This window comes from Boleophthalmus pectinirostris, unplaced genomic scaffold (genome assembly GCF_026225935.1).
Source record: "Boleophthalmus pectinirostris isolate CB_2022bp ecotype Guang Dong unplaced genomic scaffold, ASM2622593v1 HiC_scaffold_6, whole genome shotgun sequence".
Classification (NCBI taxonomy): Eukaryota; Metazoa; Chordata; class Actinopteri; order Gobiiformes; family Gobiidae; genus Boleophthalmus; species Boleophthalmus pectinirostris.
Window position 1 is genome coordinate 41,445,861 of NW_026571447.1, and position 21,140 is coordinate 41,467,000.

The 21,140-nt window shown below is 45.1% G+C and overlaps 2 protein-coding genes across 2 annotated transcripts in view; both read right to left on the minus strand.

Annotated features, from left to right (window-relative positions):
* Window positions 1-353: 353 nt before the first annotated feature.
* Window positions 354-16,952, minus strand: LOC110162751 (aldehyde dehydrogenase 2 family member). The gene is made up of 10 exons (XM_055163623.1): window positions 16,702-16,952; window positions 14,100-14,204; window positions 12,074-12,214; window positions 5,778-5,891; window positions 4,676-4,778; window positions 3,991-4,175; window positions 3,708-3,872; window positions 3,362-3,519; window positions 3,010-3,124; window positions 354-755 (listed from the first exon to the last, which is right to left on the minus strand). The coding sequence occupies exons 1-10, from the start codon at window positions 16,822-16,824 to the stop codon at window positions 723-725; spliced, it is 1,242 nt and encodes a 413-aa protein (XP_055019598.1). The 5' UTR covers window positions 16,825-16,952; the 3' UTR covers window positions 354-722.
* A 3,134-nt stretch (window positions 16,953-20,086) lies between these two features.
* Window positions 20,087-21,140, minus strand: part of rbm42 (RNA binding motif protein 42) — a 13,250-nt gene continuing 12,196 nt past the window's right edge. The window contains exons 11-12 of the mRNA XM_055163941.1: window positions 20,950-21,046; window positions 20,087-20,275 (exon numbers count right to left, since the gene is read on the minus strand). Coding sequence (XP_055019916.1) covers window positions 20,163-20,275; window positions 20,950-21,046 — 210 coding nt within the window. The 3' untranslated portion in view covers window positions 20,087-20,162. The remainder of the gene's footprint in view (window positions 20,276-20,949; window positions 21,047-21,140) is intronic.

A 21,140-nucleotide genomic window follows, 5' to 3' on the forward strand; every position in this document is an offset into this window, starting at 1 on the left:
CTTTTGCTCCTTTCACTTGTCGTTTTCGAGTCAAAGGGTTTTGTGGCTCTGGGTTTTTTCTCCAATCGGCTCTGAGTGTTTAAGGTTCCCGACCCGTTTTAGATAAACCGACTTAAATATGGAGTAAATCTGTATCACCGAATCTAAAACAAGTGAAATGTTTCAAATGGATTGTCGCTTCTTTTAAACATTTATTGGCTAAATTTAAGATCAGAATAAATCTGGAAACAAGATGAACTTGATTTGAGTTTAAAAATCTTGGCCAGATCAGAATTTTTCAGTCTTTTCAGGTCAAAACAGTAGAACGAACAAACACCTGCTCGCAAACGTAGAGAAGTGAAAAGGTGGGGACATTTTGGTATTACAACTTTTATTTCGTTACGTTCCACCACTGATAAAGTGTTCAGAATTATTTAGAACTTTTTTATAGAACTTACATAGAACATAAAACTTACATCAAAGTTTCAGTCACATTTTCCTCAAATCAAACGGCCACAGAACATTTTGGTTTGATGATTAACCAAACAAAAGTACAACTGTAAAGTGTGAAAATATTTATTGTGTTCATTCGTACAGGGCTGACAGGTGAACACGGCAGGTGAACATGGCAGGTGAACATGGCAGGTGGCAGGTGAACACGGCAGGTGAAGAGTAGAACGTGGCAGGTGAACATGGCAGGTGAAGGGTCGGGGCTGTGGCAGGTTAATCGTCTCTTCTCTGGTTTACGAGTTCTTCTGGGGAACCTTGATGGTGACCTGAACAAAAACACACAAAAAAAGTCAATGTCAGAAGATTAAAGTGGAACAAAACACCGAACTCCAGGGCGTGAGGAGGACTAAAGGGGAGCGTGAAGAGGACTAAAGGGGAGCGTGAGGAGGACTAAAGGGGAGAGTGAGCAGGACTAAAGGGGAGTGTGAGGAGGACTAAAGGAGAGTGAGCAGGACTAAAGGGGAGTGTGAGGAGGACTAAAGGGGAGAGTGAGCAGGACTAAAGGGGAGTGTGAGGAGGACTAAAGGGGAGAGTGAGCAGGACTAAAGGGGAGTGTGAGCAGGACTAAAGGGGAGTGTGAGGAGGACTAAAGAGGAGAGTGAGGAGGACTAAAGGGGAGAGTGAGGAGGACTAAAGGGGAGAGTGAGGAGGGGGGGCGGGGTCTGGAGGACTAAAGGGGAGTGTGAGGAGGACTAAAGGGGAGAGTGAGGAGGGGGGGCGGGGTCTGGAGGACTAATGGGGACAGTGAGGAGGGGGGGCGGGGTCTGGAGGACTAAAGGGGAGAGTGAGGAGGGGGGCGGGGTCTGGAGGACTAAAGGGGAGCGTGAGGAGGACTAAAGGGGAGAGTGAGGAGGACTAAAGGGGAGGTGAGGAGGGAGAGGGGAGGGTGAGGAGGACTAAAGGGAGAGTGAGGAGGGGGGCGGGGTCTGGAGGACTAAAGGGGACAGTGAGGAGGACTAAAGGGGAGCGTGAAGAGGACTAAAGGGGAGCGTGAAGAGGACTAAAGGGGAGCGTGAAGAGGACTAAAGGGGAGCGTGAGGAGGACTAAAGGGGAGAGTGAGCAGGACTAAAGGGGAGTGTGAGGAGGACTAAAGGGGAGAGTGAGCAGGACTAAAGGGGAGTGTGAGGAGGACTAAAGGGGAGAGTGAGCAGGACTAAAGGGGAGTGTGAGGAGGACTAAAGAGGAGAGTGAGGAGGACTAAAGGGGAGAGTGAGGAGGACTAAAGGGGAGAGTGAGGAGGACTAAGGGGAGAGTGGGAGGGGGGGCGGGGTCTGGAGGACTAAAGGGGAGTGTGAGGAGGACTAAAGGGGAGAGTGAGGAGGGGGGGCGGGGTCTGGAGGACTAATGGGGACAGTGAGGAGGGGGGCGGGGTCTGGAGGACTAAAGGGGAGAGTGAGGAGGGGGGGCGGGGTCTGGAGGACTAAAGGGGAGCGTGAGGAGGACTAAAGGGAGAGTGAGGAGGACTAAAGGGGAGGGTGAGGAGGAGAGGGGAGGGTGAGGAGGACTAAAGGGGAGAGTGAGGAGGGGGGGCGGGGTCTGGAGGACTAAAGGGGACAGTGAGGAGGACTAAAGGGGAGCGTGAAGAGGACTAAAGGGGAGCGTGAAGAGGACTAAAGGGGAGCGTGAAGAGGACTAAAGGGAGAGTGAGGAGGGGAGGGTGAGGAGGACTAAAGGGGAGAGTGAGGAGGGAGAGGGGAGGGTGAGGAGGACTAAAGGGGAGAGTGAGGAGGGGGGGCGGGGTCTGGAGGACTAAAGGGGAGCGTGAGGAGGACTAAAGGGGAGCGTGAGGAGGAGGGAGAGGGGAGGACTAAAGGGAGAGTGAGGAGGACTAAAGGGGAGGGTGAGGAGGGAGAGGGGAGGGTGAGGAGGACTAAAGGGGAGAGTGAGGAGGGGGGGCGGGGTCTGGAGGACTAAAGGGGACAGTGAGGAGGACTAAAGGGGAGCGTGAAGAGGACTAAAGGAGAGAGTGAGGAGGACTAAAGGGGAGGGTGAGGAGGGGAGGGTGAGGAGGGGAGGGTGAGGAGGACTAAAGGGGAGGAGGAGGACTAAGGGGAGAGTGAGGAGGACTAAAGGGGAGCGTGAGGAGGACTAAAGGGGAGCGTGAGGAGGACTAAAGGGGAGAGTGAGGAGGGGGGGCGGGGTCTGGAGGACTAAAGGGGAGAGTGAGGAGGGGGGCGGGGTCTGGAGGACTAAAGGGGACAGTGAGGAGGACTAATGGGGAGAGTGAGGAGGGGGGGCGGGGTCTGGAGGACTAAAGGGGACAGTGAGGAGGACTAAAGGGGAGAGTGAGGGGGGGGGCGGGGTCTGGAAGACTAAAGGGAAGGAGGAGGAGGAGGAGCATGGTCTAGATACACGTCCAGGACTTCGGCATCAAAAGTTGAATGTGCTGAACTTTTGGCGTCTCATGCACCACGTCAACCAATCAGGGACGACTATCCAGAAATGTAGCGACGTTATTCGCCACAAGAAGAAGAGGAAAGAGAAAGTCTCAGGTGAACACAGGTGAACGCTCTTCTTACCGTCTTGACCTCGGTGTACGCCTCCAGGCCGTACTCGCCGAGCTCTCGCCCGTTCCCTGACGCCTTGTACCCTCCAAACGGAGCCTGCGCCCCGAACACGTCATAGCAGTTAATCCTGAAAACAACCAGAAAGACTCTTAATCCTGAGAAGAACTAGAGAAAAACCAGAGAGACTGAAGAGACTGTATCTGTGTGTGTGTGTGTGTGTGTGTGTGTGTTTGTACGTGTGTGTTTGTACGTGTTTGTACGTGTTTGTGTGTTTGTGTGTGTGTGTTTGTACGTGTGTGTGTGTGTGTGTGTGTGTGTGTGTTTTTGTGTGTGTGTTTGTGTGTGTTTGTGTGTGTGTTTGTACCAGATAGTCCCAGCGCGGAGTCCGTTGGAGATGTAATGGGCTTTGTCGAGGTCTTTGGTGAAGACGGCAGCTGCCAGGCCGTATATGGAGTCATTGGCGCGTTCGACCACCTCCTCCAGGGATTTAAACTTCAGGATCTGCATCACTGGACCAAAGATCTGAGGAGACACGAGGAACGTCAGGGTGTATCGTCTAAAGAAAGAGGGGGTTTGTTTTCTTTGTGGGAGAAGATCTGTATCGAGTATCGAGTTTGTTCCTCAGTATCAAAATAGAGTTTTAAATTTTAGCATCGTGACTCTGACTTGGTGCAGACACAGAGCGGTGACAGAGCAGGTGGAGCTGGTACCTCCTCCCGGGCGATGGTCATGTTGTCCTGGACGTCTCCGAACACGGTGGGCTGGATGAAGTATCCTCGGTCGGCTGCCACGCCCCCCCCGCAGAGCAGCTTTGCCCCCTCCTTCTTCCCAGTGCTGATGTAGCCCAGGATCTTGTTGAACTGCTCCTGATCCACCTGCAAGAACAACACTTCTGAGCACAGCGCCTCCCACCTGCTGATGTCACGAGGGGGCGCTCCTCCGTGGTTTTAACTTTTTGGAGCTTTCTACCATGTTGTACGTGAATATTCAGACCTGAGGGCCCTGCTCCGTGCGCAGGTCAAACGGGTCGCCCACCACGCGCCTCTTGGCTCGCTCCGCGCTGCGCTCCACAAACTCGTCGTAGATGTCGGCCTGGACGTACGTCCTGGAGCCGGCGCAGCAGCACTGGCCCTGGTTAAAGAAGAGAGCGAAGTGCGCCTGCTCCACCGCCTCCGCCACTGCACAACAGGTACACAGAGAACACAACACACACACACACACACACACACACACACACAGACACACACACACACACACAGGAGAACACACACACACGCAGGAGAACAACACACACACACAGACAGAAGAACACACACACAAAGAACAACACACACACACACACACAGGAGAACACACACACACAGACACACAAAGAACACACAAAGAACACACACACACATACACAAAAAACACACACACACACAAACACAGGAGAACACACACACAAAGAACAACACACACACACAGACACACACACACAGAAGAACACACACACAGACGCACACACACACACACAGACACAGAGAACAACACACACACACAGGAGAACACACACACACAGACACACACACACACACACACACACACACACAAAAAAAAGAACACACACACACACAGGTGAGAGGAGCCGTTGACGTGTATCACAGGGTTAGTTGTGTTGAACCGTTAAATCTCGTACTGTTGGCGTCGGACAGGATGATGTTGGGGCTTTTCCCGCCGAGCTCCAGAGTCACTTTCTTCAGGTTACTGTTGCCAGACGCCTGCTGGATCAGATGCCCGACCTGCACACAGCACAGAGTCACAGAGTCACAGAGTGTGTGTGTGTGTGTGTGTGTGTGTGTTTTGTGCACTAACTCAGGATCCTTTCATACCAGGAGGAGACACAGCAGTTTTACTGACTGAACTCTTCAGAATGACCACAACAGCCACGCACCAGTGTCCCACAGCTCTGTCCTCACATTTAAAAGGTTTAGGGCCCTAAAAACCGAAGGCCTGGGACCAGAGAGCTCCAGGACCACAAGACCAGAGAGCTCCAGGACCACAAGACCAGAGAGCTCCAGGACCACAAGACCACAGAGCTCCAGGACCACAAGACCACAGAGCTCCAGGACCACAAGACCACAGAGCTCCAGGACCACAAGACCAGAGAGCTCCAGGACCACAAACCAGAGCTCCAGGACCACAAGACCAGAGAGCTCCAGGACCACAAGACCAGAGCTCCAGGACCACAAGACCACAGAGCTCCAGGACCACAAGACCACAGAGCTCCAGGACCACAAGACCAGAGAGCTCCAGGACCACAAGACCACAGAGCTCCAGGACCACAAGACCAGAGAGCTCCAGGACCACAAGACCACAGAGCTCCAGGACCACAAGACCAGAGAGCTCCAGGACCACAAGACCACAGAGCTCCAGGACCACAAGACCACAGAGCTCCAGGACCACAAGACCACAGAGCTCCAGGACCACAAGACCACAGAGCTCCAGGACCACAAGACCACAGAGCTCCAGGACCACAAGACCAGAGAGCTCCAGGACCACAGGTTCACTCCCCCTTTTCAGAGACTTTACAAGAGTGCATCTGGCTGATTATCTACAGGATTAGTCCCTCTGATCCACACCACAACAGAACTTTACTCTGAGTGTGGATTGAACTGATCGGATCAGAGCTGTGGAGCTGTTCACACCGTAACTATTAATTTATCAAGAGCAAAGCTGCGCTGGGCTCCGGCGTTTGCACAAACACACATGAGGCCCTCAGAGCTCAGAGCGAGCGGTACCTCGGTGGAGCCGGTGAAGGCCACTTTGTCCACATCCATGTGTTTGGCGATGGCGGCTCCGGCGGAGGGTCCCATACCCGACAGGATGTTCACCACCCCCTCAGGAAAACCCACCTGAAGCAGAAACACAAGAGAATCAGTTTGTGAGACGTTAAAGACTCCGGGCAGATCTGAGTTCAGTTTCCTGTTGGAGGCCGAGGAGTCACATTTGACACACTCTGTTTATTATATCTTTATTATTTCTACATTATATCTATATCCAGTCTATGTTTCATCAGCTTTATATTTGTTTACACATAAATAAACTTTCATGGTGTAAAAGTTGTGGAGCACAGACCTCCTTGATGAGACTGGCCACAAACAGAGCGGTGAGCGGCGTCTGCTCCGCCACCTTCATCACCACCGTGTTTCCTGTGGCGAGCGCCGGGCCCAGTTTCCACGCCTGCATCAGCAACGGGAAGTTCCACTGCGGAGACGGGAGAAGGATTCATCCTGTTTACATTCTGTCAGCCAATGTTGTAGTGATATTCTGACTTTAACTACATAAACCAAATAAACTAACTTTCTCCAGCTCCATATTTTCCCAACTGTTACAATGGAACTTATTTACATCGGCCGTCGAGAGAAACGACTCAGGATTTATTAACTACCGACATTCAACAGAACGCAGCATCATCTCCTGTTGGGTTCAGCCTCGAGTCAGAAGAGCCTCGAGTCAGAAGAGCCTCGAGTCAGAAGAGCCTCGAGTCAGAAAATCCATGTTCAGGTCGTGTTACAAACTGTTACAAATGAAATTGTATTTCAAGTTTTAAATATTTAAAAAATTAAAATATTAAAAGTAATAAATATATTAAACCCTTAAAATACAGCAAAAATGTTTGAGGAAATAATGATTTGTGTGGAAATGTCGTCTTAAGTGGAACAGGGTGAATAATTGTCTGATTTTCAGGCAACAACTTGCAAAATGTTCAGTAATTCGAGCTCTACAACCTTCATTTCAATTTTATTTAAATCTTTTTCTTTTAATAAGCATTGGTGGTTTGTAAACCAACAAATGAAGTAATACTGCCCTTACCTAATGCTGTTATACATGATTATGTGTTTTCCCGTCAATGTCTCTAAAAATGTTGATGTTGCAGCCATTTTTAATTGGTAAACATCCAAAAGTTTATTAATTCTTCCCTGATCCAGGGATTATTCCCTGTTGCTTTCATCAAATAAACATTCAACTGTTCAAGAGAAATGTTGCTGACAAACAAGAGAAGAGGGAAGGATTTTCTGACTAGTGGATCTTCTGATGATGAGGGTGGATTAGCATCACAGGTTTTATAAACAGATCTTACACAAAACACACAGTACAACAGCATCACACTGGTTTTATCATTACAAATATATGTGTCATTTTTCTAATAAGTTTAAAACTCAGAATTATGAGTTTAAAATCATAATTCTGAGTTTTTGTGAGGCTTTTATTTTTGATTTCCTGGTGGGAACGGCCTTCCACAGACTTCAGAGCCTTTATGATAAATGAGTTAACGAGTCTGAGCTGCGTCAGTTCATTTTCTAAACCACAGATGGCGCTGCAGAACACGACGACAACAACAACACAGTGTCAACACAGTGTTACACACACCGAGGCCTCATCTACACACTACAGCACCGACACCGACACTTGTGTTCTGTTTGTGTCGTGTTGTGGATCTGATCCTGGTCGCCTGAAGAGGAGGTGGTGGTGGTGTTCATTGTGTCGAGTTGTGTTCATTTGTCGAGTCGTGTTCATTTGTCGAGTTGTGTTCATTTGTCGAGTTGTGTTCATTTGTCGAGTTGTGTTCATTTGTCGAGTTGTGTTGTGTTATTGTGTCGATGTCTGTCGCCACACACACTCCCACAGGTTCGTGTCTCGTGTAGCAGAAATAATCTCCATCGATGGGGATGGTTTTCCCCTCCCACTTGTCCGCCCAACCTGCGTAATATCTGCACACACACACAAACACACACACACACACACACACACACACACACAAAACACACACACACACAAAAAAAACACACAGGTCAGCAGGGGTCAACTACACAACAATAACACGACACAGAAACAGAGAAACACAGAAACAAACAACAGAAACACCACAACAACAGAGACAAAAAACACAAACAGTGAAACGACAGAAAAAAACACAGAAACAACAGCACAACAACACAAACAAACAATAACACCACAGAAACAACAAGAGGCTTTAGTGACGTTTCTCATCAGTACAGGAGACGACAGTGTGTCCCTCACTAGAGCTGCTCACGATACAATATATCCTGACATGACGATACAGACCCTGACAAAAGTCTTGTTGTTTATCCATTTTGTAGAAACAAAAGCTTATAACCCGACTTTAAATTAATTGATTGGTTTTAGAAATGTCTCATATAAAAGCTAAAACCCTCCCAAATTATGCTCAATAAACTAAAATAAATTTGCTTCACTGAAGACAGATTGATCATTTAATGAACACAGAAAGGTCAGATTTTGGCAAGACAAAAGTCTTGTGGTCTTGTCATATGATGCACCAATCCTAGATCACAGCCTCACCTGTGATCAGTTACTGATCAATCAGTTAGTGGGTGTGTATAAAAAGAACCCAGCAGAACCAGACCTTCACATCAACTGCAACTTGACCTCTGACAACATGCCTCAGATCCACCCTGAGACCAAAGCCTTAATTATCAAGAGGCTGAAGACCAGATCCACTGCTGAGGTGGTGACACCTTCAATGTGTCTCAGCGTCAAGTACAAAGAAGAAGAAAAAGATCTGAAATGACTGGAGATGTTTTTGACAAGCCCAGGTCCAGCAGACGCCGCAAGACAACTGCTCGGGAGGAAAATCCAAGGCCCCTTTTCCACTGCAGCAGACTCCACCAGGCCTGGTCACCTCAAGTCCCTGTGTCAACCACAACAGTTTGTAGAATTGTGTCTGGAAATATCTCGAATATTCCTGATGACTTCATCAACAAATTGTATGAATCATTGTGGAACCACATGGATCTTCAAGCTCATGGAGTCATACAAGATATTAAATCTGATCTCACAGCATCACGACTTCATTCACTGACGTTATGCAACAGATTTTTGTATTTGAAGTAAATTATTTGTTCAATTTTCTGTAGGCGACAAAACTTTTGTGTTGCCAAAATCTGACCTTTCTGTGTTCATTAAATGATCAATCTTTCTTCAGTGAAGAACATTTATTTTAGTTTATTGAGCATAATTTGGGAGGGTTTTAGCTTCATATGAGACATTTCTAAAACCAATCGATTAATTTAAAGTCAGGTTATAAACTTTTGTTTCTACAAAATGGATAAACAACAAGACTTTTGTCATTGACTGAACAGAACAAACAAACGACAACAAACTTAGTCCACTTCTTTATACAGTCTGCCCCTGTCGCTCCTGCCCTCGCTCCTGCCCCGCCCTGCCCCTGTCGCTCCTGCCCCTGTCGCTGCTCCTGTCGCTCCTGCCCCTGTCGCTCCTCCTGCCCGTCGCTCCTGCCCCTGTCGCTCCTGCCCCTGTCGCTCCTCCTGCCCCTGTCGCTCCTGCCACTGCCTCTCCTGCCCCTGTCCCTGCACCTGTCTCTGCTCCTGCCCCTGCCGCTCCTGTCTCTTGGCGTGTGGACAGAAGAGTTCGTTTACATTTGTAACAGAAAGTTCTTCCCTCTGAGATCATCGCTCTGTTTTTTCTCTTCCCTTTTCGGTTCGTCGTCTTCGTCCTGAGCCTCGTGCACCAGAACAAAAGTTTGAACTCATGTTTGCTTTTTTTGTCTTTATTTTTATGACTGTTTATGCCCTTTTAGTTTTTTTGGAAACAGAAGATCAAATATATGAAAGAAGAAATGTGAAATTATGTAGAAAAGAAAAGAAGAAAAAGTTACTCAAATTAATATTTTTGTATTTTCTAAATGTAAATGGTCACAGGTCAGAGGTTTGCAGCTCTGTTGACAAAACAAACATTTATTATTTACCTTTTTTCTTAGCCACAGAGTTTCTCTCACTTCTTATATTTCATTTCAGGTTTTCAGTTTGTCTCAACGTGTAAAACAGTAAAACACTGAGTGAGGAGGGTTGTGTGTTTTAGACACATCCTGACCTTTTATTTGTTCTGAGTCACTTCACAAGTTTTACTTAAAGGTTTATCTCAGTTCTGTTCCTGTTTGAGACAAACAGGGCCACACCTGTCAGAGAAACAGTCCCACAGGTCGATAAAACCAAAACCTGACCCTCCCTGATTTCACACGTGGACAGTATTTAGTACAAAGTGAATGAATAATAATGAATAATGCTGAATAACGCTGATTAACGCTGAATAATGCTGAATAATGCTGAATAATGCTGAATGCTGAATGCTGAATAATGCTGAATAATGCTCTGTAAAGCTTCTTTGTGACAAAAAAAAATGTCTGTGAAAAGCGCTATAGAAATAAAGACTTTATAAAAGACTTAACTTTTACCCCGGCACATTTTACACTTTTACTCTGGTGTATTTTACACATTTACTCCTGCGCATTTTACTCTACTGCATCTATGCTTTTATTCCCACGAAATTGACTCCAGCGCATTTACTCTGGTGTATTTTACTCCAGCGCATTTTACTCCAAAGCTCCAAACGCTCTGTTCCACCTTGTGATGTCATGAAGTGATTGTTTAAGTTCACAGCTCCTTTTTCCTTTTAGTTCAGTCGAGATTTGTAAAGAAATTCCAGGACTGAACTGATCCAGATGAAGGTGTGTGGAGCTTAAAAACACAGTGGAGCACTTCCTGTATCACCACATGATGACATCACGAGGTGGAACAGAGTGTGAATAAACCAAAAAAAAACAAACCAAAAACCACACAACTCCAGGTCTGTGTGCGACGAGGAAACATTCGACCAGATGAGAGAACAGTGTGACACGGGCCCTTTAATAGTGGAGGAGTTCGATGTTTAGACTGTGTCACTTTGTGATGTCGTCATCGTCGTCGTGGCAACAGTGTAAATCTGACCTGAGGCACTTGACGACGTTGGGCAGGTCCACGGCGTAGGCCACGGCGTACGGCTTCCCGTTGTCCAGAGTCTCCAGCTCCTGAGACGCACACGAGCAGAGTCACACACACTGAACAGCCGAGGGTCATGTGACTCTAACCGGAGGCACTGCTCTGTCTGAAACTCTGTTACTCACGTTAGAGTTAAATCTGAACTTTTGGACCAGAAAGAGACGATTTATCTGAACCACAACAGCCGACACACACACACTGACACACACACAGACACACACACACACACACACACACACACACACACACATTTACACACACACAGACACACACACACATTTACACACACAGACAGACACACACACACATTTACACACACACAGACAGACACACACACACATTTACACACACAGACAGACACACATTTACACACACACACACACACACATTTACACACATGCACACACACACACACACACATTTACACACACACTTGCACAGAAACACACACACACATTTACACACACACACACACACAGACACACACATTGACACACAGAGACACACACATTTACACACACACACACATACACACACTCACTGACACACTCACTGACACACACACACTTACACACATCCACATTTACACACACACATTCACACACACTCACTGACACACTCACTGACACACACACACACACTTACACACATCCACATTTACACACACACATTCACACACACACACATTCACACACACCCACATTTACACACACATTTACACACACACACTTACACAGACACATTTACACACACTTGCACACACACATTTACACACTTACACACAGACACACACACGCACACTTACACACATTTACACACACACACACACTGACACACACTTACACACACACATTTACACACTTACACACAGACACACACACACACACGCACACTTACACACATTTACACACACACACACACTTACACACACACATTTACACACTTACACACAGACACACACACACACGCACACTTACACACATTTACACACACACACACACACTTACACACTTACACACACACACTTACACACACACATTTACACACTTACACACTTACACACACACACGCACACTTACACACATTTACACACACACACATTTACACACACATAAACATGACCCGGACGTTCCACAAACCCACACCGCGACACCTGAGTCGTTCTAAAATCGTCGTGTTGTGGATATTTGGCGTAAGTTCTGGGGGCGGAGACTCACGGCGAGGTAGGCGGCGTTCCTCTCGATGGCGTCGGCGAGTCTGTTGAGCAGGACGCCGCGGTCGGACGCGTCCATGCGGCGCCACGGGGAGCCCAGCCTGAAGGCTCGCCGCGCCGCCTGCACCGCCTTGTCCACATCGGCCTGCGGGGGGCGCACACACATAAAAACACTTCGTCCCACCTTGTGATGTCATGTGTTAATACAGGAAGTGCTCCACTGTGTTTTAAAACTCCACACACCTTCACTTAAGTCTGTGCAATGAACTGAATTTGAATCACAATTTCGATTTGTGTGACAGACTCAATATAATAAACTCTGAAATGATTTATAAAGCTTAACAAACTTTATTTTGGGATATTTTTTATATAAATATGTATTTTTTTTTACTTTTTTTATTTAAATAGAGATAGAAGAGCTGGAGTTTATTTTGGTACATTTCTGTTTTTCTGTCTTATTTCATGTTCAAAGTTTATTTGATTCATTTCATGTTTTATACGTCACAAAACTGAACTAAGGTTCAGATTTGTAGCTGATATTTATTTTCAATTTGAAAGTTTTGAGTAAATTATCAATGACAAAGTGGGGTTTTGAGAGAGAGAAATGCTGAATAAATGCATTGTGTAAATAAAAATAATAATAAATAATAATAATCGTTTGAATAATCGTGATTTAAGTATTTACCAAAATAATCATGTCATCATGATTTTTTTCATAATCGATCAGCTCTAACTTCACTAGAATCACTTGGATCATTTCAGGTCTGGAGTTGCTGATCTTGACTGAACTAAATGGAAAAGGAGCTGTTAAACTTGAAAACGAAACGACCACTTCATGACATCACAAAGTGGAACAGAGCATTTTGAGTTTTGGAGATGTATTTATTTTATTTTATTTATTTATTTTATTTAAAACAAGAACAGTGGATAGAAAATGTTAAACTTAGGAGGTAAAAGGTGCTCTGTGCCAGATTTAACTCCAAACTCAATCATCAGATTTTCTGTGTTTTATCTAAACAAATGTCAGTTTTTGTCTCTTTACTGTTGCAGGATTTGATTTGTCAAAAACAGAGACACTGGGACATTTCTTGTATAAACTGGGACAAGAGACACAGGCTCAAAACTGGGACTGAAACAACAAAAAGTGTTGTGTTAAAATTGACTCTGACAGAATCAATTTTAACATTTTCTCAGAGTTTATCTGAGTCACTCTGTTCTAGAGTTAATTTAACACTTGTGTAAATGTTCATGAAGTAAAACTGGACCAAAGTTCCTGTTTAACCCCAAATCCAGAGTTAAATGAACGTTTAGAGAGTAAACAGATAACACTTTGTAGAGTTATTCTGATTTAACTCAAACAACACACAGAGGTGTTTTATTTTTACACTTTATTTGAGTTAATTTAAGATGAAATTATGAACAAAACTGGTTCAAACTGGTTCTACTCTGGAGGGAGTTTGAAGTGGTGGTGGAGACAAATTAACACTAAGAAGTTGAGTTGAGTTAACTCTTGAATTAACACTGGGGAAAGTTGAATTAACTTCACCCAAATCAACTCTGGCAAATAACCCCGACTCCAACACACATTTAACTTTAAAAGAGTTAAAATAACACTTTTTGTGTGAAATATTTTATCCTGAAATTTTTACCCTCCAGTTTCCAAGTTCACAAGAGTCAGATTCAGGAGCTTCAAGTCATTTTAAATGTCTGGGAGTTTTTTTGTTTCCTGAAGAAGGAAACAGATGTTGGATTTGAACTTTTCTTTTAGTCACACGCACCTGCTTCATTTCTCTTTCTCTTTTTCTTTTTTGTTCCTCATTTTTAATAAACATTTTTTAATCATTATTATTTTCATCATCTTTTACTATTTACGACAAACTTAAAGCAGAATTTTAAAGTTCTTGTATAAAACTGGGACAAATGACTGGTTCTGGATAAACACGTGAAAACAAAGCTCTACTTTGGCCCAAAAACACCAGAACCTCCTGAAGTCGAGTTTAATGTGAGTTTAATCGTGTCCAGAAGCTCACCGCGTCCGCCTCCGCCACCTGACAGATGATCTCGCCCGTGGACGGGTTGATCGTGGGGAAGGTGCGTCCGCTCACCGCGTCCTGGAACTCATTGTTGATGAAAAGCTGAAAAATTAAATAAAACCAACAAATGTTTTTACTCGACCGGAGTTTCCCAAAGACCGAGTCACAAGAGGTTTTTAAATCACGATCTGCAGGAAGATCTGAGACGTTCAGCTGAGAAACCAGGTCTAAACCAGGTCTAAACCAGGACTAAACCAGGACTAAACCAGGTCTAAACCAGGACTAAACCAGGTCTAAACCAGGACTAAACCAGGACTAAACCAGGTCTAAACCAGGACTAAACCAGGTCTAAAACCAGGACTAAACCAGGACTAAACCAGGTCTAAACCAGGACTAAACCAGGACTAAACCAGGACTAAACCAGGTCTAAACCAGGTCTAAACCAGGTCTAAACCAGGACTAAACCAGGTCTAAACCAGGACTAAACCAGGACTAAACCAAAGACTAAACCAGGACTAAACCAAGGACTAAACCAGGACTAAACCAAAGACTAAACCAGGACTAAACCAGGACTAAACCAGGTCTAAACCAGGTCTAAACCAGGACTAAACCAGGACTAAACCAGGACTAAACCAGGTCTAAACCAGGTCTAAACCAGGACTAAACCAGGACTAAACCAAGACTAAACCAGGACTAAACCAGGACTAAACCAGGACTAAAACCAAGACTAAAACCAGGACTAAACCAGGACTAAACCAGGACTAAACCAGGTCTAAACCAGGACTAAACCAGGTCTAAACCAGGTCTAAACCAGGCCTAAACCAGGACTAAAACCAGGACTAAACCAGGACTAAACCAGGTCTAAAACCAGGACTAAACCAGGTCTAAACCACCAGGTCTAAACTAAACCAGGACTAAAACCAGGACTAAACCAGGAAACTAAACCAGGTCTAAACCAGGTCTAAACCAGGAACTAAACCAGGACTAAACCAGGTCTAAAAAAACCAGGTCTAAACCAGGACTAAACCAGGACTAAACCAGACTAAACCAGGACTAAAACCAGGACTAAACCAGGACTAAACCAGACTAAACCAGGTCTAAACTAAACCAGGTCTAAACCAGGTCTAAACCAGGTCTAAACTAAACCAGGTCTAAACCAGGTCTAAACCAGGTCTAAACCAGGACTAAACCAGGTCTAAACCAGGTCTAAACCAGGTCTAAACCAGGTCTAAAACCAGGTCTAAACCAGGTCTAAAACCAGTAAACCAGGACTAAACCAGGAAACCAGTAAAACCAGGTCTAAACCAGGTCTAAACCAGGACTAAACCAGGACTAAACCAGGTCTAAACCAGGTCTAAACCAGGTCTAAACCAGGTCTAAACCAGGTCTAAACCAGGTCTAAACCAGGACTAAAACCAGGTCTAAACCAGGTCTAAACTAAACCAGGAAAACTAAACTAAACCAGGTCTAAACCAGGAAACCAGGTAAACCAGGTCTAAACCAGGTCTAAACTAAACCAGGAACTAAAACCAGGTCTAAACCAGGTCTAAACCAGGTCTAAACCAGGAAACTAAACCAGGACTAAAACCAGGTCTAAACCAGGTCTAAACCAGGTCTAAACCAGGACTAAACCAGGTCTAAAAGGAAACCAGGAACTAAAACCAGGTCTAAACCAGGTCTAAAACCAGGTCTAAACCAGGTCTAAACCAGGTCTAAACTAAACCAGGTCTAAACCAGGTCTAAACCAGGTCTAAACCAGGTCTAAACCAGGTCTAAACTAAACCAGGTAAAACCAGGACTAAAACCAGGTCTAAACCAGGTCTAAACCAGGACTAAACCACCCAGGTCTAAACCAGGTCTAAACCAGGTCTAAACCAGGACTAAACCAGGAAACTAAACCAGGTCTAAACCAGGTAAACCAGGTCTAAACCAGGTCTAAACCAGGTCTAAACCAGGTCTAAACCACTAAACCAGGTCTAAACCAGGTCTAAACAGGTCTAAACCAGGTCTAAACCAGGTCTAAACCAGGTCTAAACCAGGTCTAAACCAGGTCTAAACCAGGTCTAAAACCAGGTCTAAACCAGGTCTAAACCAGGTCTAAACCAGAACTAAAACCAGGTCTAAACCAGGATTTAATCAGAACTAAACCATGCCGCACGCATGCGCAGAAGGACTGTCAACGCTTCCAACTCTGCCCAAGGTTCAGATGAGGATCTTACGAAACCGATGAATTTAAACTGCGCCAGACCCGGAAAACCTCAACCAACCCGAACCAACCCGAACCCAGACCGAACCCAGACCGGTCCAGACGAGCAGAACACGCACCCTGCACCAACTCTTTCCACATTCACGTGAAGAGCGCGGGTGTGCACGCGCTCAGGTGCAACTTTACCACAGCACGAGCGCCACGCGTGACCAGAGACACGGACTCTGCGCACTCAAGACGCGCGCACCTGTGGCTCGGGCGCACGGTCCCCTGGTGCACGGGACCTCGGCACCTCGGGCTGGGTGCTGGTGCTGGGTGCTGCTGGGTGCTGGTGGGTGCTGGTGCTGGTGCTGGGTGCTGGTGTCTGGGTGCTCGGGTGCTGGGTGCTCTTACCTTGTTGTAGTGCACCTCGGGCTGGGTGCTGGGGGTCGGGATGGCCGCGGCGGGTGCGGAGAAGCGGCTGACGCACAGACGCTGCAGTGCGGGGCGCGCGCGGGAGAAGAACACGCGGTTCATGTTGGAGAAAAGCTGCGGGAAAAGTTCAGACCTGCAGGAAACTGGAGCGACCGGAGCGTCTCCAGCGTCTGTGCGTCTGCGGGACTAAACCAAACCCCCGGATCTTCCTCTCCCGTCCGCGCTCGGCTCCTCCCGCGGCCACCGGTGCGTCACTGCCCCCTGCCGCTCCTGAGGGGGAGGTGCTTCACGTGCCACAGGTGCTCCTACAGGTGCTCCTACAGGTGCTCCTACAGGTGCTCCTACAGGTGCTCCTACAGGTGCTCCTACAGGTGCTCCTACAGGTGTGGAGTTACTGTGGACTTATTTTCTGTGTTTTTAATGTTTCATTCATGTTCATGTGATATAGAAGTGACTGAGTTCCTTGATGTGATGTGTGTGTTTCTGCACTTTGGGGAGTCAGTGGGTTGGGAGATGCCGTCACTATGAGTGTGTATGAGATAGTAAAGGGTGTGTTTAAACCTTTAGCATTTGCCAATCTATGACATATCTATAATTTATGGGTCAAAACTGCTGTGTCTGTTTCTGCTGAAGATGATAAATCAACAAGTTCTGCTGGTACAAAGGCACCGGTTTTTGTGTGTGTGGGCAGAACAGGGCGTTGTCCAGGGATGACGACTCAAAGAGACGTGTGGCTGAATCATGTCAAATCAACTTGAATCTGAGACCTGAACCTGCCTCAACCAATAAAGAGACAGACATGTTTTAACTCTCCAACTCTCTTTTTTAAGATTCTCTGCTCAGGCTCCCTCCAGGAGAAGCTGACACAGGTGCTCTTACAGGTGCTCTTACAGGTGTCTACAGGTCTCTACAGGTGCTCTTACAGGTGCTTACAGGTGCTCTACAGGTGCTCCTACAGGTGCTCTTACAGGTGCTCCTACAGGTGCTCCTACAGGTGCTCTTACAGGTGCTCCTACAGGCAGTGATGGAGTTTGCAGTTTGGGGGCCTGAGGGGCCCTTGAGTTCGGGGCCCTTGAGTTCGGGGCCCTCATCACTCTAATGTTTTGTTAATATTTTTATTTGTCTGTTTTTCCACTGGAAACTTGTCTTATTAGTTCGGTCACTGACTAGAAAACCAGGACTGAAAGTATTTTTGGTAACACTTTATAATAACTACACCTTATTTAGCCTTAATAAAGCATGAACAAAGACTTAATTAATAATGATTCACGCTTAGTAGCTACTTAATTACTACCTTAATTAGCACTTGCACTTAATTTGCCTGTGCTGTAAATAGTTACTCATCATTATTTCATACTTAATTACTCATGAACTAACCATTTTAGCATTTATTAATCATTAATAAGCCATGAGAGAATGATTTACTAATAATACAATGTAATGATCATTCAGGCAGCTGTTATCTGTTAGTTAAGACTTTTTGAGAGCTTTTCTAAAGTGAAGACTAATTATGCTTTATTAAGTAGTTACTAAGCATGAATCATTATTAATTAAATCTTTGTTCATTATTAATTAAGTCTTTGTTCATGCTTTATTAAGGCTAAGTAAGGTGTAGTTATTATAGAGTGTTACCCTTTTTTTTTTTTTTTTAGTAGTACAATTATTATTTTTGTTTACGTCCATTACATATGATTATTTTTCTTATGATTATTGTTTAAAAGTAAAACTCCTCATTTAAGGTCATAATCTAATAACTCTGGGGTGTCGGTCGTTAGTGACACTGAGGGATGTTGGTTGGGTTGTTTCCTGGGACAGTCTCAGTCCTGAGTCTGTGTCTCTGTCCCACAAATTTATACAAAAACCTCAGATCTGTCCCAGTTTATACAAGAAAAGTCCCAGTGTGTCTCTGTTTTGGACCAGTCTGATCTGTGCAGAACAGTCGGGGGTGACCTGTGTGTGACCTGTGTGTGACCTGTGTGTGACCTGTGTGTGACCTGCGTGTGACCTGTGTGTGACCTGCGTGTGACCTGACCTGTGTGTGACCTGTGTGACCTGTGTGTGACCTGTGTGTGACCTGTGTGTCACCGTCTCACGTACAGGAGCATCTGCTTTTAACACTTTTATATCTTTAATCTGCAAATGTTTCACTGTCTCATGTTTCTGTTCAATCTTTCATGTTCTGCTGTTTTCTGTTTGTGCTTTTGTTTTATTCTGTCGTCACTGCAAATGTTATTGCAAATACTTAATAAATAAAAGAAATACAAATGTATTTATTCTTAAAATGTTTATTATTATTATTATTAATTTATTTTTCTTTCTCTTTATTATTATTATTATTAATAATAATAATTATAATGATAATAGTGGTGATGATCATAATAATAATTTTATTTAATTATTGTTATTTTTATAATAATTATTATTATTTTATTTTTTTTATTTTTTTTTTCTTTCAGAGTCTGTTAAGGGTGGGTGTGGGGAGGGCAAAACGGGGAGGAGGGGGTTTAAATGAGGCATTTGTTTACTTGTACATTTTGTGGCAGTAGTCCTGGTTTAGTCCCACTTTAGACCTGGTTCAGTCCTGGTTAAGACCTGATGTACTCCTGGATTAGTCTTAGTTTAGTCCTGGTTTAGACCTGGTTTAGTCCTGGTTTAGTCTTAGTTTAGTCCTGGTTTAGTCTTAGTTTAGTCCTGGTTTAGTCTTAGTTTAGTCCTGGTTTAGTCCTGGTTCAGTCCTGGTTTAGTCTTAGTTTAGTCCTGGTTTAGTCCTGGTTTAGTCCTGGTTCAGTTTAGTCCTGGTTTAGTCTTAGTTTAGTCCTGGTTTAGTCTTTTAGTCTGGTCTGGTTTAGTCCTGGTTTAGTCCTGTTTAGTCTTAGTTTAGTCCTGGTTTAGTCTTAGTTTAGTCCTGGTTTAGTCAGTTAGTCCTGGTTTAGTCCTGGTTCAGTCCTGGTTCAGTCCTGGTTTAGTCAGTCCTGGTTAGTCCTGGTTTAGTCCTGGTTTAGTCAGTTAGTCCTGGTTTAGTCCTGGTTTAGTCCTGGTTCTTGTTCGCCTGCGGTGAGAACAGAGAGAAAAGCGTCGTATCGGCTTTTTTAACTGGACGTTTTTAACCGCGCACACGGCACAACAGAGGAGCTTATCTGAGACCAAGGTCCAAGGCTCACACCCCCGCACCTGCCACACCCGCACCTGCCAACACGCACCTGCCAAAACGCACCTGCCACACCCGCACCTGCCACACCTGCACCTGCCAACACGCACCTGCCACACACACACAGTCAAAACTAAAACACACATTAAACCCGTTTCCTTGAGTCCGTTCTGTTTAATCTAGAAGCTTTAAGTCGTCAAGAACAAAACCAGGACGTGTTTTACATTTTGACCTTTTATTAACTAAAATCAAAATTTACAGAATCGCGTCACAAATCTAAAGTCTGCACGCGTCACCGCAGGCCCAGCTTCTTCTTCTCCTTCTGCTTCTTCCGGACGACCTCGATGTTTCGGTCCTTCCACATGCTCTTCCTCAGTTTGATCGGACGACTGCCCACGTACTTCCCTGCGACGAAGACGAGCGCCGGAGGAAGACGAGGGCCGGAGGAAGACGAGGGCCGGAGGAAGACGAGGGCCGGAGGAAGACGAGGGCCGGAGGAAGACGAGGGGCGAGACAGGGGCAGGGGCAAAGGAGGCAATTCAAGTTTATTTCTGAAGCTCATTTAAAACAACTTCAGCTGAATTAGACTTTTTTTAAACAATTTTTTTCACAATTATGGAAAAAAGTCATTCTCACGATTATTTTGACCAATATTGAAATCACAATTAATCAAATGAGTATTTTTTTTCAGCGTTTCACTCTTAAAAAACACTCTGTTATTGATCATTTAGGCAAAACTTTCAAATTTAAAATAAATATTAGCTACAAATCTGAACCTGCAGATTTATGATGTGTAAAGCATAAAATGAATAAACTTTGAACATAAAATAAGACAGAAAAACAAAAAATCAATATACTTATTTATATTAAAAATATCCCAAAATAAACTTTGTTAAGCTTTAAATCGTTTCAACTTGATTATGATTTTGGAGATCGAAACTGTGATAAAAATTCAATTAATTGCACAGACACAACAGGGCAGGAGTAAGACAGGAGCTGTGACAGGGGCGGGTCTGGTGTGTGTTTGGTACAGACGGACACACTCACACACTCACACACTGACACACTGACACACTCACCGTTCATCTCCCTCATGGCTCTCACGTAGTCGTTTGGATCTTTGAAACTCACAAAACCGTAACCTTTGGTTTTTCCGGTGCGTTTGTCTCGAACCACCTGAAAAAAACAACAACAACAATAATCCAGAGTGAAACGTCTGTGTGTGTGTCTGTGTGTGTGAGAGAGAGTGTGTGTGAGAGAGTGTGAGAGA

Excerpts from the sequence above, each read along its gene's own strand:
- LOC110162751 (XM_055163623.1), bottom strand. The coding sequence starts at position 16,824 with ATGAACCGCGTGTTCTTCTCCCGCGCGCGCCCCGCACTGCAGCGTCTG. Across the intron at positions 4,176-4,675 it reads CATCCTGTCCGACGCCAACA|TGGCGGAGGCGGTGGAGCAG; the intron begins GTACGAGATTTA and ends CCTGTTGTGCAG. Across the intron at positions 3,125-3,361 it reads CTCCGCGCTGGGACTATCTG|GATTAACTGCTATGACGTGT; the intron begins GTACAAACACAC and ends GGTTGTTTTCAG.